At 50.5% G+C, this 13,520-nt stretch overlaps 5 protein-coding genes across 5 annotated transcripts; 2 read left to right on the top strand and 3 right to left on the bottom strand.

Moving 5' to 3' along the window:
- Positions 1-841: 841 nt before the first annotated feature.
- On the top strand, positions 842-1,498 carry VDAG_09190 (uncharacterized protein; the record flags this gene model as incomplete). Its single annotated transcript, XM_009655492.1, has 1 exon — positions 842-1,498. The coding sequence occupies one exon, from the start codon at positions 842-844 to the stop codon at positions 1,496-1,498; it is 657 nt and encodes a 218-aa protein (XP_009653787.1).
- On the bottom strand, positions 1,363-2,870 carry VDAG_09189 (uncharacterized protein). Its single transcript, XM_009655491.1, has 2 exons — positions 2,589-2,870; positions 1,363-2,535 (listed from the first exon to the last, which is right to left on the bottom strand). Exons 1-2 carry the CDS (start codon positions 2,791-2,793, stop codon positions 1,568-1,570), a joined length of 1,173 nt encoding a protein of 390 aa, XP_009653786.1. The 5' UTR covers positions 2,794-2,870; the 3' UTR covers positions 1,363-1,567.
- Positions 2,871-2,942: 72 nt separating this feature from the next.
- Positions 2,943-3,971, top strand: VDAG_09188 (uncharacterized protein; the record flags this gene model as incomplete). The annotated part of the gene is made up of 1 exon (XM_009655490.1): positions 2,943-3,971. One exon carries the CDS (start codon positions 2,943-2,945, stop codon positions 3,969-3,971), a length of 1,029 nt encoding a protein of 342 aa, XP_009653785.1.
- An 818-nt stretch (positions 3,972-4,789) lies between these two features.
- VDAG_09187 (uncharacterized protein) lies at positions 4,790-5,391 on the bottom strand (the record flags this gene model as incomplete). Its single annotated transcript, XM_009655489.1, has 3 exons — positions 4,790-4,947; positions 5,035-5,146; positions 5,203-5,391. The coding sequence occupies 3 exons, from the start codon at positions 5,389-5,391 to the stop codon at positions 4,790-4,792; spliced, it is 459 nt and encodes a 152-aa protein (XP_009653784.1).
- A 5,232-nt stretch (positions 5,392-10,623) lies between these two features.
- Positions 10,624-12,689, bottom strand: VDAG_09186 (uncharacterized protein; the record flags this gene model as incomplete). Its single annotated transcript, XM_009655488.1, has 5 exons — positions 10,624-10,630; positions 10,755-10,918; positions 11,059-11,719; positions 11,812-12,602; positions 12,657-12,689. 5 exons carry the CDS (start codon positions 12,687-12,689, stop codon positions 10,624-10,626), a joined length of 1,656 nt encoding a protein of 551 aa, XP_009653783.1.
- Between the last annotated feature and the right edge of the window lie 831 nt (positions 12,690-13,520).

The raw sequence follows: 13,520 nt of genomic DNA, 5'->3' as shown, positions 1-13,520 counted from the left end.
CGGCATTCCGTGCCCTACCTGTAGTGGCAAGCCATCCTGACGTGTCTCAGCATCTCATGTGAGTAATCCCAGGTCGCTGGCGTCTCGGTTTGGGCGGCTAATCAAATGCTCCACAAACAACAGCATGTAGATTTTGTTATGAGCTGGATGTGGGGTAAATGAGATCATCTCTTCCTGAGCCGATCTTATTGGTCAGTATACAGGAGTGATACGCCAACGGTCGCTAAAACCGAGGAAACGGAGCCCCGGTGAAGGAGTACAAATTCCCAGTACATATACTTTCGAGTCCCTAATCTCAGCCATGCCCATGAAGTCGAAATCCGCTGAACGCAGAGCACATTGTCAAGTCAAATCTTAGCCGTTATCCCTAGAGGGCTCAATGTACTACCTACAAAGGCTTTTGAGGTAGGCATGACAAAACTGTCTCTCGTACTTTGTGATGTTGTAGTCACGAGGTATGTGAACAACCCGTTTAGAAAACAAAACGGAGAGGCAGGCATGCGGCGAAGGTTCCCACCCCGCCATAGATGCCCTGCAGTCAGCGAGCTTCACAGGCCGATGAATGGCGATTGACCACTCGGGAAGCTTAGAGACGGCGCGACCACATCCTTCATTAGGACACCCACTGTTAGAAGATACCAGACAGTCATCGTTGCCTGATGGAGGCGTCGGTCAGAAATCAAGTATAAAGATGCTGTTCGTTTCGAGATCTGTCGTTTGGCAGCCGTGATCCAAGCCTTTCGACAGCTCAGAACACAATTTCTCGAGAGCAGTCTCTCCTTCATTTTGACACCCCAAGCCCTCACCTGTCACTGCATCTCGGGATCTCGGAGTCGTTCCAATGTCGTTTCTTGCGAGCAATTGCCGGAAATCCAGGTCAAGCACTAAAGAAAAGGGCAAGGATAGGGCAACCAAAGACAGGCCGAAGGACAGATCGACCAAGAAGCACAAGAAGAAGGACGAGAAAAAGGACAAGAAGAAGGCCAAACATCAAGAGCCACTTGTTGACCTCTACTGTGCGATTTATACACCACATTTTGGCAACTATTACCACTGGGCCTTCGCAACCCACAATCAGGCGACGAGCCAGTGGCACCTCTTCCAAGTCGTTCAGGATGAACAAGATGGTCCCTTCAGGCCTGAGGGTCGTCAAACAAACCCAACAAACTCCGAGAGATGCCACCAGCCCCTCACGTTCTTAGGTCAGATGCACCCAGGCTGGTGGGACACACTCGTCCAGCAAATTGGAATGATCCAGGTTCCGGGGGAGGGCTTAGGCTGGAATTGCCAAGACTACGTAATGGACATATGGGATGCTCTGCAGGCTGGTCAGATGATTGACGAGCTGACGTGGTACGAGGGCAGAGAGGAGATGCTTCCATATTACGGCCAGGACTTTGGTGGAGACGCGGATGAGGAATCGGAGGAATATGAGGAACAAGAGGAGCAGGAAGGCCAGGTCATGTCGCAAGAGTTTGTCTATGACTCGAGTGAATGAAAGCGGTGATCCGTTCGCTCACCATTCACCACATGCTCCCTCAGGGGTGTAATGGAAATTTCATTCTCCTTAGCCGTTGACCATACTCCGGTCCCATAGCCGATCAACCAGCCATTGCGTCGGATAACGATGTGGTGATATCTGGTCTGGCAAAAAAGAGTACCAATCGACTTGCTCCCTTGGGGTCAAATTATTTGTCGCCTTCACACAGTCCCAGTATTCCGGATAGAACCCACTCGACTCCCAGTCTATGATACCGACGATTCTCCAGCTTCCATCTTCACGTTGGCAAACCATAATATTTGCGGGGCGAAGATCGCCATGTGAGAAGACGCATGTTGCTGGCAAGCTTGGCATCAGGCTGCGCAAAAGATTAGTGTAGAGGGGCGAAGCCGTCTCCGATCCGGCGAAGATGAAATCTTCAAACTGCTTGACATTAAAGATCGGTTCAGAGTTGAGACGGATCCCTCGTCTTGCATCCTTGCAACCGCCCCCTAGTACGCCACCCAACGTGGTGTTCTCCGGAAAGGGTATGAGCCTCAAAGTAGCGACCAATGTATCGAGTTGATTACTTATGGCGGTCTTCTCCATGTTGTCGAATCGAGACCATGCCTTCTCCAACGTGATGCCCGGAATGAAACTCGTAAAGAGCAGGCAGAATTGACCAAGGCGTACCACGCCGTGTGGTCTCGGGGCAGGAAATCTATGTTGATGTTGTTGTAGATATGCTAGTGACCGGTGTTCGTTGAGTGTTGACCTCTCATCGACAGTAACCTTGACAACAAGATTCTCGCTGACCCGAAACACCATGATAGATGCTGCCCATGCGCTTTCGTAGAGCACCTCGCTGTTGGCTAGCAGGTTTACAAGGCCTGTTGAGAGATCCTTGTGGGGTTGAAGGAGGCCGTTCAGTTCCGAAGACAGCTGGACCAAGGTCATCGACTGGTCGGCAGCATCGATTCTTGAGCGGACATCGTTATCTAGAAATGAAGGTTTGGAGTCAAAGGATCCGGTCGCCGATGTCGATGGATGAACTGCTGGTTCAGATTGCATCAGCAATAGTTGGTTTGATATTTGGGAGGCTCATCACCTGAGTCCTTGAACGATTGTAATTTCTTTGAATATGTTGACGGCAGAAGGCTGGCGAGATCAGCCTCCGGACTGCCTTTCAATGTGTGCTGTAGAGCGCGTAGCACCTTGATGTTGTATCTAGCTGCTGGGGTTTTGTGATTGGCTTTGAGGACGCGATTTTCTGTGGGCTGAGAGGGGAGGTTGGCTATGTTTTGGGGATCCATTGAGATTCCTCTGTGTCGTCGAAAGCAATGCGTGGTGTACCACCGTAGTCAAACGCCGAAGGTCTTGTAGTGTTCGAGTTGAGGTGTGATGGCATATTTGGACCAAAAGAAGGAGTCAAGCAAGATATGGGGCACATGGGTAAAGCAAAATGTCACGTGATCATAACTCTGCTCCACCGACCAAGGTTCGGAGCATCATGACCGAGCGTCTTCCACGTCCACGGCTACGTCTGGTGAGGAACAAGCAGGCGGAATCAAGGTTGACCATGGGGCAACGGCCAATTGAAGTAGGCCGCATGAACGACAAAGAATCTCGAGACCTTCTCCATACGAAGCTCGAACACGTGGACTTCGCCAGTGCCGCATTATCTACGCTCACGACGCGACTCGAGGGACTGCCACTCGCGCTCGTTCAGGCGGCCGCGTTCATTCAGGAGAAGTCTATCACCATTGACCAGTATCTCAAGCTACTGGATGAAAGCGATCATAGCCTCGTCGATCTACTGAGCCAGGAGTTTGAGACGGTTGGGCGAGACTCCGAGACGCCTCGAGCGGTAGCTGCAACATGGATGCTCTCCTTCCAGCAGATCAATCGACAGGATGAGCTGGCAGGCCAACTTCTCTCGGTCATGAGCTTCTTCGACTGTCAGGGCATCCCAATGGCGTTCTTGTCACACTACAGCGAGCAGGAACGAAACGGGGGCCCTAAGAGCGTGATGCAGTTGACAAAATCATTAGGCGTCCTAAAGTCATTCTGCCTAGTAAGCGAAGAGAAGAACGGGCGTCTCGATATGCACCGGCTGGTACACTTGGTCACACGGAAATGGCTACACAAAGAGGGCAGGATCAGGCAATTTGAGAGGGAAGCACTATCGACAGTTTCAAGTTCTTATCCATTCGGTGATTACGAGAACCGGACGGTCTGTACTGAGTATCTTCCACATGCCATGGCAGTGCTGAAAGTGGAGGTACCCACATCATCAGACAGGGCAAAAAATAAGGCATCTTTGCTCCACTGTGTTGCTGGTCATCTGGACTTTGAGGGCAAGTGGAAGGACCCCGAGATTCTTTTTTTACAGGCGACACGAATGAGAAAGTATGTGCTGGGCGACGAGCATCCCTCGACGCTGACCAGCATGGCCAACCTGGCGTCGACGTACAGGAATCAGGGTCGGTAGGAAGAGGCCGAGAAGCTGGAGGTAGAGGTGATGGAGACTTTCAAGACGAAGCTCGGGGCCGACCATTCCGACACGCTGGGCCACACGAGTTGCAATGCGTTGGGTTCGAGTTGTGAATCGAACACGACCCTGCTCGGTTCGAGGAAGAAACGGCCGTATCCCATGCTTCTCGCCCTGCTTCCGGCTTTGTTGCACACCCTCCATCTCTTCTTCATCGTCGGCATTGTCGATGATGAGCAGCCAGTCGCCAGACGCATCTGACTCAAGATAATGCTGGACCAGCTCTTTGGTATCTTTTTCCTCCGCTTCATCAAGCTTCAACAGACGGGCAATGTCTCTGCATGACTGTTCATAACTGGCCGTGCTGAGTGCCGAGATCCAGAAGACAGACCACCCTGGCTTGTTACCCTTCACTCAGTAGGCCAATTGCAAGGCCACCTGCGTCTTGCTGACGCCGCCGAGACCAACAAGTGCTACGCGCAATGATCCCTGGCTATCCTCACCAGACAACTTCTTCAGTAAATCGAGGTGGGAGACGCGTTCGACAAACGTTTGGTTCTTTAAGAACGGTATAAAATGCTGTGGACGCACGCGCGCGGCGTGCGAGTTATCTGCCAGACCCCAGTGTTGCTCTCGACGTCAAGGTCAGAGATACCCACTGATTTTCCGAGACATCACCAGGGTGTCAAACCATCCGTCAGCTAGGTCATGGTTGCCGAGCGACATCATATATACCCGGCAGCCATCATACAATACTGCCCCATTTGAATATTGCCCAGAATTTCTGAAGATGAATTCAAATTTGGCGCGACAGTATGCTATCTTCTCATAGAGCCTTCGGCCTTCAGCAAGGGGTACAGCGCCTCCACATAGCCGCCGTGTGCCACATCCGGGAACAAAGTCTGGTCTCCATATCTACTGGTAGTACCCGCAGACCAGTTGAGGGACGTCGGAATACTAAGACCTGAAATAGGAGCTGCGATGGTGGTGGTCATCGACTCTTCATGCGAGCAAAACTATTCGATGTTTTCCATGACGAAAGAGATTGGAAAGGATAACTTACTCTTGGAACAGTGTGGGCTGGACGAGTGGCGTCGATGGCCGAGGATGAAGCTGTGCGTGAAGCGGGGGAAGTTGGGGAAGCGGTAACATTTTGATGATCGACTGTGCGAGAGCTAGATACGGAGGAGATAGAGTTGAGATAAAAGTGTTCCAATGGCGTAAAAAGTACTGAGGATTCGGTCAGAATGTTGGTGAGAGATAACGACCGCTCTAGACTCTTAGCCAACTCGGACGGCGCTGTTGTCTCGCATGTTGCTTGTGCCTGGCTTAGCGGTAAATAAGCAGTGCAGATGCAACGACCTGTGGCCCACGTGGGAAGATCGAGCATCAGCAGTGAGAGCACAGTGACTGTGAGCATGGCGCATGTACAGTATGTGCGTTAAAGCGAGGGGATGAGCAGAGTGACAAGGTCCTCCGCAGGCGACATCCGCAGTCTACTGTCACTGTAGGCAGGAGTCAAAAGATCTCAATTAAAGCCCTCAACAGCCCCTATATACAGTACGCGCTTCTGTGGTTTCAAAACCCTCAAAGAGCCCTCTAAAACCACCTGACAAAAGGGTCGCAGATATTCCAACTTTAAGGGATGCGGCCGAGGATCGTGCGCACGCCCGACGGAATTCTTTGCATTTTAGTTCAGGGGCAAGAAAGAAGGACGTTTTAGTTCAATACGTGCACATCTCGGAGCGATGAAAGTGCGGGTGTCGTGCGCCTGATTGGGTTCAAGAAGGCCCTACAATTGTCTTTTCTATGGTGCATGATTCGGACCTCACCTCACCTTGAACTGCAAAGTTGATCAAGTCACATGTATAGCTAACCAGTCAATCACGAAAAGTCCGCATTACAGGTTTCAAGGTTCAAAGTCTAGATAAGAGGGCATGTCGAAGTCTTTTAATTCAGGATCAGAACCTATCCACCTACCTACCCATAATTTGTGTGTATATGCGCAGAGAGTCTCATCATTATTTGTCTCAGGAGAAACGTACGTCTGAACCATACGTCATGGCATCCGCCACTGAGACCGAGATCCGCGAGTTCATTCGTCCTACCATTCAGCTTGCTGCCGGCAAGCTCGTGGATCAAGCCTTCGTGAAGGAGGCGATTGCACTTGCTGAGCAAGATCCCAGTTGGTCGGGGCTTTTCTTCGCAGAGTTTCTTGGAGAGTACTATACTCAAGTAGCGATGGGAAATTGCGGAGACGTGGGTGACGATGCTTCAGGAATGTTGGCACTGCGGGACCGTCAAGCAACAAACCTTCTTCACAACATGTTCTCACACGCTGCTGAGATATACCGACAATGTCATCGTGATCAAGAAGCAGTGACCAGTCTCGAAGCTATTGGAACCAGTGGCTCAGCATACCTGCAAGACCTAGTCAAACGCATAAGACAGAGCTGTCAGAATCAGGCTGGTATCGTACGAGATGCTCGGACCTTCAGGCTGCTCCACGCACAATCGGTGAATAGGTCTCCGAGGGCCACGAATTCATTATTGACTGCGGTATCCGAGTGATTCCGCGGATTCCGGCCATTACGTGGTGGAAAGTGAAAGCTTCAAAAGAAGGGTTCAACAAACCGTTCAGTATTGGGCGCAACTACGACCAGAACAGTTTGTTATGGTTCAACGATACACGATTATAAAACTTCCGCAACCTTCCCATTTCGTTGCAGCGAGGGAAACTGGTGAATAAATAGTGTCAAAATACTGGTTCACTCACTTTCCCCAAAGCTGTATATCGCAAGATTGCCTATAAAGGGCCATCATACAACACTATGAGTCACCAAGGCCTTCTCTATTCTGATACCCGTGAAATTTCCTCAAGATAGTTCTACCTACTCTATGCTATTTTGATAATACTGAGCTGACCAGATGATAAAATGCCAAAAGATATACGATGCATCTTCATCATACGTTCAGCGGACCGATCGTGTAACACAATAACTATGACGTCAGCAGTTATATATACTTGATAAGTCTTCAATAACTGAAAACAAAGATGTCGAGTAAAAGCTCATCTAAAAAGGCCTGAAAACATGAAGGGATCAAGGCAACGCTACGAACCTCCCACAAGCGGCAAAAGGGCAAAAAGAAGCGTTTGATCAATCTGACAGGATCGGGTACCTCTTCGGAGGTGACATGCTCGGCTCATTGAATACTGGAATCTACCGATTTGACCCGTGTAGCTGTTCATGGTCTTGGATCAGTTATACACCGACCGACAGTGGCTTTTGATGCTGAACTTACAAAGGCCTGGTGTCCGGAGCCCGTAGCCCCCTGAAACCAAACAAATCCCAACTCCCGGTGCTTTTTTCAACTCGTTAAAGATCTGGCAGGATTCCCGGTGACTGTGTCGCCCGGATCAACCTCCTGTAAATCAATGATTAGCAAAATGTTATTTCAGAAGGAATTGCTCCCACCCACTTTCGTTATAACAGTACCTGGCAGGATCGTGCTGCCCTTTCCTATACACACGCCAGCGCAAATAACGACCCCTCCTCCTATCCAGCATCCTTTCTCGATGGTGACGCCCTGGACCACTCGAAGGCTATGGTTTACTGCTCGACTCCTGGAGTCAGTTGGTAGCTCCGTCAGTATAAGGACGCCCGGCCCGAGAACACAACCGTTGCCAATGATGACGGGGCTCGCATCGTTGATGGTGCAGTTTGGGCCGATGTGCACATTGTCTCCGATGCAAATATTGTATCCGTACTCGCACACGAAAGGAGGTGCGACAATGACGTTATTTCCTATCTTTCCGTCGAGAAAGGAATTTCTCGCTCGTTGGGGGGGCTGCACAATGCTGCGAAACAGCTCTGAGGATAGGTTGAACAGTTTGAACGGAACGATCCCCTCCCCAGATTGTTTGTTGAAACGCCAACACGCATGAAGGCATCGCTCGCGGTCCTCCACAAGCATTTGGCTGTATGGATAGTATCGTCGTTTGGTGAGCACTGCATCCTTCCCAATTCTTGGTACGGAAATTCTGGTTCGATAGTGAGGCACGACATGATGAGATTCGATGGTATCGCTAACAGGGTCCTGGTAACGCCAATCGTATCTAGACTGAGGCTGACTCTTGGCAGAATTGCTTTGCAAAGACGCTGCGTCAGTTTTCGTTTTTCTGGTTGTATGCTGAAGACATCCGGCATTGGAACGGTGTGCTGGGCATACTTCAGCTCGCTGTCTGTCCTCTGCTGGAGTACCAGCTAGCAGCATCATCGTCTCAGCGGCATGGAAGGCATCACATGCAGCCTGAGTCTCCGAAAGATACCGAGGATCATCTATAGCGCATGTCGTATCAGCTGCTGAGCTGGTGGTGGAGCAGTCGTCAAAAATGCCTTGTTGGTCTTGGTGATTTGATGGGCTGTCGCGACTCTGATGAAGAATCTGAGAATCGACAAAGCATCCCTGGCGCAAGATGCCATATTCGTCTTTTGGGGGCTCCATTCCTTCGCACGGCAATCTTCGACGCCCACCTGAAAAGGAGTATGCGAATAGAAGTTATAAATCTTGCGCGTGTTGGGACAGATCGAACTCTAGCGATTAGGGTAAGGCAACAGAGGTTGTATCGCAGCTAACCAACAACGAAAGTGTAGGATAAAGAGAAGGCGATGAAGAAGAGTTGATGAAAAGAAGAGGATAAAGAGGAGGGGGTGGAGAGGAGAGGATAAAGAGTGGAGGGTAAAAAAGATAGGATGAAGAAGAGGAGATGGAGAGGAGCGACTGGAGAGAAGGGGATGGAGAAGAGTGCATGAAGAGGGGAGGATAAGAAGGAGAGGATGAAGAAGAGGAGATGGAGAGGAGAGACTGAAGAGAAGGGGATGGAGAAGAGAGGATGGAGAGGAGAGAATGAAGAGGAAGAGATAGGAAAGAGGCTGAAGAGAAGGAGAGGGAGGCCTTTATATATCCAGTCAAGGATTTCCCTCATCCTCTTGTTGGTCCATCAAGGCTGGGCATACTCAGACGAGGAAGTATCGGCAATGGCTCCCTGACCCCTGAAAATGCGCCTGGAACGGCCACCGCGCCTGGAGTTACTGTACAGCCTTGGCGAGTTTCCTGACCCTCCCATTTCCTCTCAGCCATTACTCTAGGTGCGTGTGGAGCAGCGCAGAAGGCCTAGGATGAGACGGAAAGCCTAAGTACCGAGTCGGCCGTCCGTCATGCGATGCAGACCGTTGGAGTACCACTCCCTTGCCCGAAGTTGACAAGACCGCCCCCTATCTCGACACCCTAGTGTTGCTCTACTGTCCTTCACCCCCTCGTTCCACCTCTTTCTAAATCTCTTTCAAGGGAACCATGGCAAGTCAGAGCAAGGATCTCCTTCAAGTTTGCCTTGCCGGCTGGCACCCATGTAAGCTGCTGAGTTACGTGGCGGTGACGATCAACTGCATTGGATCTTTCACATACAGGCAAGGTAGTCTCTGGTTCATGCTCAGCTGAGTGTCGACAGGTCTAGCAACAAGCTAATTTCCAGCTCTGAGCGGTTGTTAGAAGTGCTTCGTAATGTTCTGTAGCACTCCTAGTCATTCTGTACATATAAACCAGCAGCCCAAAAAATCAAAGAAGCATTGGGAGGATGATCAAAACTCGTAAAACTTATTCAAGATGATTTCTAGTGACTTTATTCACATAACCTCCCATATCTTATGTTGGACCAATGTTGGTGCCTCCATACTTCGACTCTGTTCCCTCTATCAAATTTACAAGAAGGGCCCTAGTGTCCCAGGCCCAATGCAACCTCTGAGTACGATCTATCACCACGTTTTTGTGCTTCTCGCCCTCATTCATGGTTTTGCTGTCTTCTCTGTCGCTCTCGCGCTCGGAGTAGCTTCACAAGTCGGACACGGGTCTCGACCGCTAATTGTATCTGGGTCGCTGGTAGTTCTCAGCATGACAGGACAGGTAAGAGTCCTTCACATCTCTAAATACCGTGCAGCTAACAGCTGTAGTGTTTTTGGATGGGCGGTTCTTGGTATCGAACTCGGCGGGCGTTCCATCCGCTCGTCCTAGCCTGCGTTTTGGTCCCTTGCTCCTCTATATCGCTGCTAGGCATTCTGCTGATAGAGAATCAAACGACTGGCCGCACGATATTTGTCACCGGAGCCGGCATATTTCGTTTCTACATGGCCACGCAATGGCTACTTCTCATCTGGGAAGCCAGGGGCACAGAGGGGAGACCGGGCGGCAACACCTTGCGTAATACCCCAGGGATTTACAAGTTGGCAGGACACTTTTCAATCCAGGCACTATCGACGGGGGCTTTGGTGTTGGCATGTGCCCTAGTTTGGAATGAAACGAATACTTCGGCTAGTCATCCTATTCTCAAGCTTGCGATACCATCTGTAAGGCTCGCACACAATGGCGCAAGCCTCGCTGACACGCGACTAGATTACCTCCGCAGTCTTTGCCCTACATGATGGTTGCACGGAGATATGGACTTTTTCAAGTCGACATTTCCAAGCTGTCAGGGCGTGGTGGATCAAGAGGCCCGTAGTCTTTTCGAATGGGCTGGAGCTTCTCGATCGTGGCTCCGATGGAGGGCTTCGGGGCACTTTGAACGTTTAAACCGGCGACAGTGGAATCCCTACTTTGTTCACAAACTTCATATGTTGTGAGCAGACATGTCAGTAATTAATTCGATTGCAACATATTTCATAGAGAATGTCGCGATTGGTTTTGATTGAATACTTTCAAGCCGGCCAGCCCGAGTGGGACATGACGCACGCCTCGGATCTTATCGACAACATCTCATAGACTTGAACAAGCCCTAGATAGTTCTCCTTCGTCGAGGCTACCCTAGAACAACTGATGATGGCAGAAAGACCCTGTGCTCCCTTGCGGTATGACTTGTGAAGTGTTCCGCGGTCCCTAGCACCGACTGGCATCCACTATACGGACACATGAAAGGTATACTCAGCTTTTCAAGATGCATACAGCGGATGTGCCTTCCCAAACTGTCGATGCGCCATGTCTTTTCCCGTTGGTTTGTCCCAACTTCTGCATCCTCCCATTTGCAAAAGGGACAAACGTGCAGATCCTGCTGCTGGTCCAGAGGTTTGAATCTTGTCGAATGTTTTGGGACTTTGGAGATACTGATTGTTGACTTCGACGAAGTTCGCAAAACAGGTTTGGAACGATCATCAACGGAGATCTTTGCCGACCTTGAAGTAGTCCCAGATGCACTTTGTCGTGCTTGGCGACGACACGGGCTCTCACGCCGTTTGCCAAGATCAGAGAGTGCCACAATGAGTTTGAGTCGTAGTTGATGGAGCTCTTCTCTGTTCGACACATCTGCGGCTTGGGAGAATAGGCGCGCTACTTCGGCTCTTTCCCGAAGCTCGTATTCGGTCTCCGAGAGTGCCAACAGCTCCGCATCCGGCTTCGTTCCCTGAATCTGTCGGTCAACCTCCTTGGCATGAATGGTATCATGGAACTCCCTAATCGCACGGTCTAGGCGGCGGGCTGTCAATGTTTTCCTCAGGCTTTCGGCCTTTTTTCGATAGATGCTGTACTTTCTTCCGGCGGCAGTGTCTTTTGCAGCTGCGTACGAACGATAGCCTTCCAATTTGAAATTTTCCATAGCTCTTCCCCGTTTCTGGAGGTACCTCGCTAGTTTGGGGTCATCTTGAATTTCCAGTTTCTGATCGTCAGTCAGTCTTGTCGGGGCATCGCCATGGCGCTGTAAACGGCTCATGAGGTGAATCAAGTCCGTTTGTAGGTCGCTTCCAAACACAATGGACTGGTTATCGGAACCAATGAAGTCACCCATGTAATATCGTACGTAAGTGGACGAGTCCCCCAGCCGGTGCCCCATGGACTTATTCCGCTCCTCTGGAGTGAGCGCCTCTGCATGCTGTCAGTAGGATTCCCACTACTCTGCGGCGTGGTCATACCATTCAACTTCTTTCCAGAGCCACGACGAAGGTCGTAAAACTCAAGCTTCTTCGCATACCCCAGTGCTCGACCGAGTCGTATCAAATGCCCGCGAGTTTTGCAGTACGTGAGGGCTTTGTCAATAGCCATATGAAGACCTTCCGTGGTGCGGAATATTGGACGCTCGGCCCAATCTTTCTTCCACAAAAGCCGCAGCCGGTCCGACTGCAGCGGAACGGCTAGATCGTAAATCTGTTCGGGCCCAGAGAACCCATTCAGAAACGCGTCATCGGCAAACGCCAATGCTAATGTATGAAGTACTGGATCATGCAGGAGTGTGTCTTCTTCGTGAAAGCCAAACACTTTTTTCTCTGGTGCCCCGGCAGATCTTTTGACGTGTTCCAAGTTCCACATCAGTCCAAGGCGTGGACGCTGCCCTTCGGCAGCGGGAGGAAAGAGCTGGAACTCGATGTGCTTGTACAGCACTTTACCAATCAGCGCATCTGGCCTTGTGGCGGTGGCGCCAGCGATTATGAGGATCAGTGCGAGTTGAACACGCAATCTTTCGTGTGTATAGAGTTCTTCGTCGCGGACAAAGTGATAGTGGAGGATCAGGTCCAAGTCTTCGACGAAGAGGCCGGACTTTTCTTTCTTGGATGTATCCAAATCAAATTCAGGTGTGAGGGATGTGTGGATCCACTAGCGCTCGTGTTAGTATCTTGAAGCAGTCAGGAAGCAGGTAGGAGGAATCACATTGCCAATGTCGTAAAGAACACCGCCATCCATGTAGCGTTTGGTCCTCTCGGCATATACCATGCTGAGAACATTCCAATACGTCATGATCGACGACTCTTTCTTGATTCTAGAGTTTCTCGTTCTCCAGAACAGGTAGGCTTTAAAAATAGAGGCATTGCATGCCTCCATGGACTCTTTCTGTTCCAACTTGGCAGCTCGGCAGAACCTGACAGAATTTGAGCAATTGATCAAAGACACGGGGACCAATAACATACTCGATCCAACGTCTCTCCTCCGGACGGGTCATTCTTTTGGTATTTGCGCCATGGTTGGCCATGATCGGACCCTCCTCTGCATATTGAGCGATGAGGCTGCCGTAAAACCCAGCAACATCGTCCGGATCTCCCTCGCCAGAGAAGTAACCCGACTCAGCAAAGCTCTCGGCATCAGAATCAGACTCTGTGCTTGAATCAACGTCCAAGTTCGATACCTGGTGCCCCACGGGAGCAGACCGAGTTGACTTCACAGGCCTCGACCATGCCCTTCTGCGTGAGTTCCTTGGCTGAAGGCCGTAATCGCCATCATAATCTCCATCGAAATCAGCTCCGCCGTCGAATTCGGAATCTTGGCTGTCTGTCTCATTTTCGTCGCGATTAAGACCCGGTGCTTCCGCGGGGCTTGATAGAGCGTCGGGGGCCTGAGTAGTCGGTTCTGTCCTTCCAGTGGAGACTTTGTTGCGACGAACATTTCGTCGCTGCATAGCCCGTCGTGGCACTTTGGAGACTGGAGGCATAGGATAGTTCCAATGGGTTCAAGATTGAAAACAATGGGCGCTAATGTAAAGGACAGCATGAAGAAGATAAGAAGCAGAATAGTGAGGAA

This window comes from Verticillium dahliae, genomic scaffold (assembly GCF_000150675.1).
Source record: "Verticillium dahliae VdLs.17 supercont1.23 genomic scaffold, whole genome shotgun sequence".
Taxonomy (NCBI): domain Eukaryota; kingdom Fungi; phylum Ascomycota; class Sordariomycetes; order Glomerellales; family Plectosphaerellaceae; genus Verticillium; species Verticillium dahliae.
This window is presented reverse-complemented; position numbering and strand designations above follow the sequence as displayed.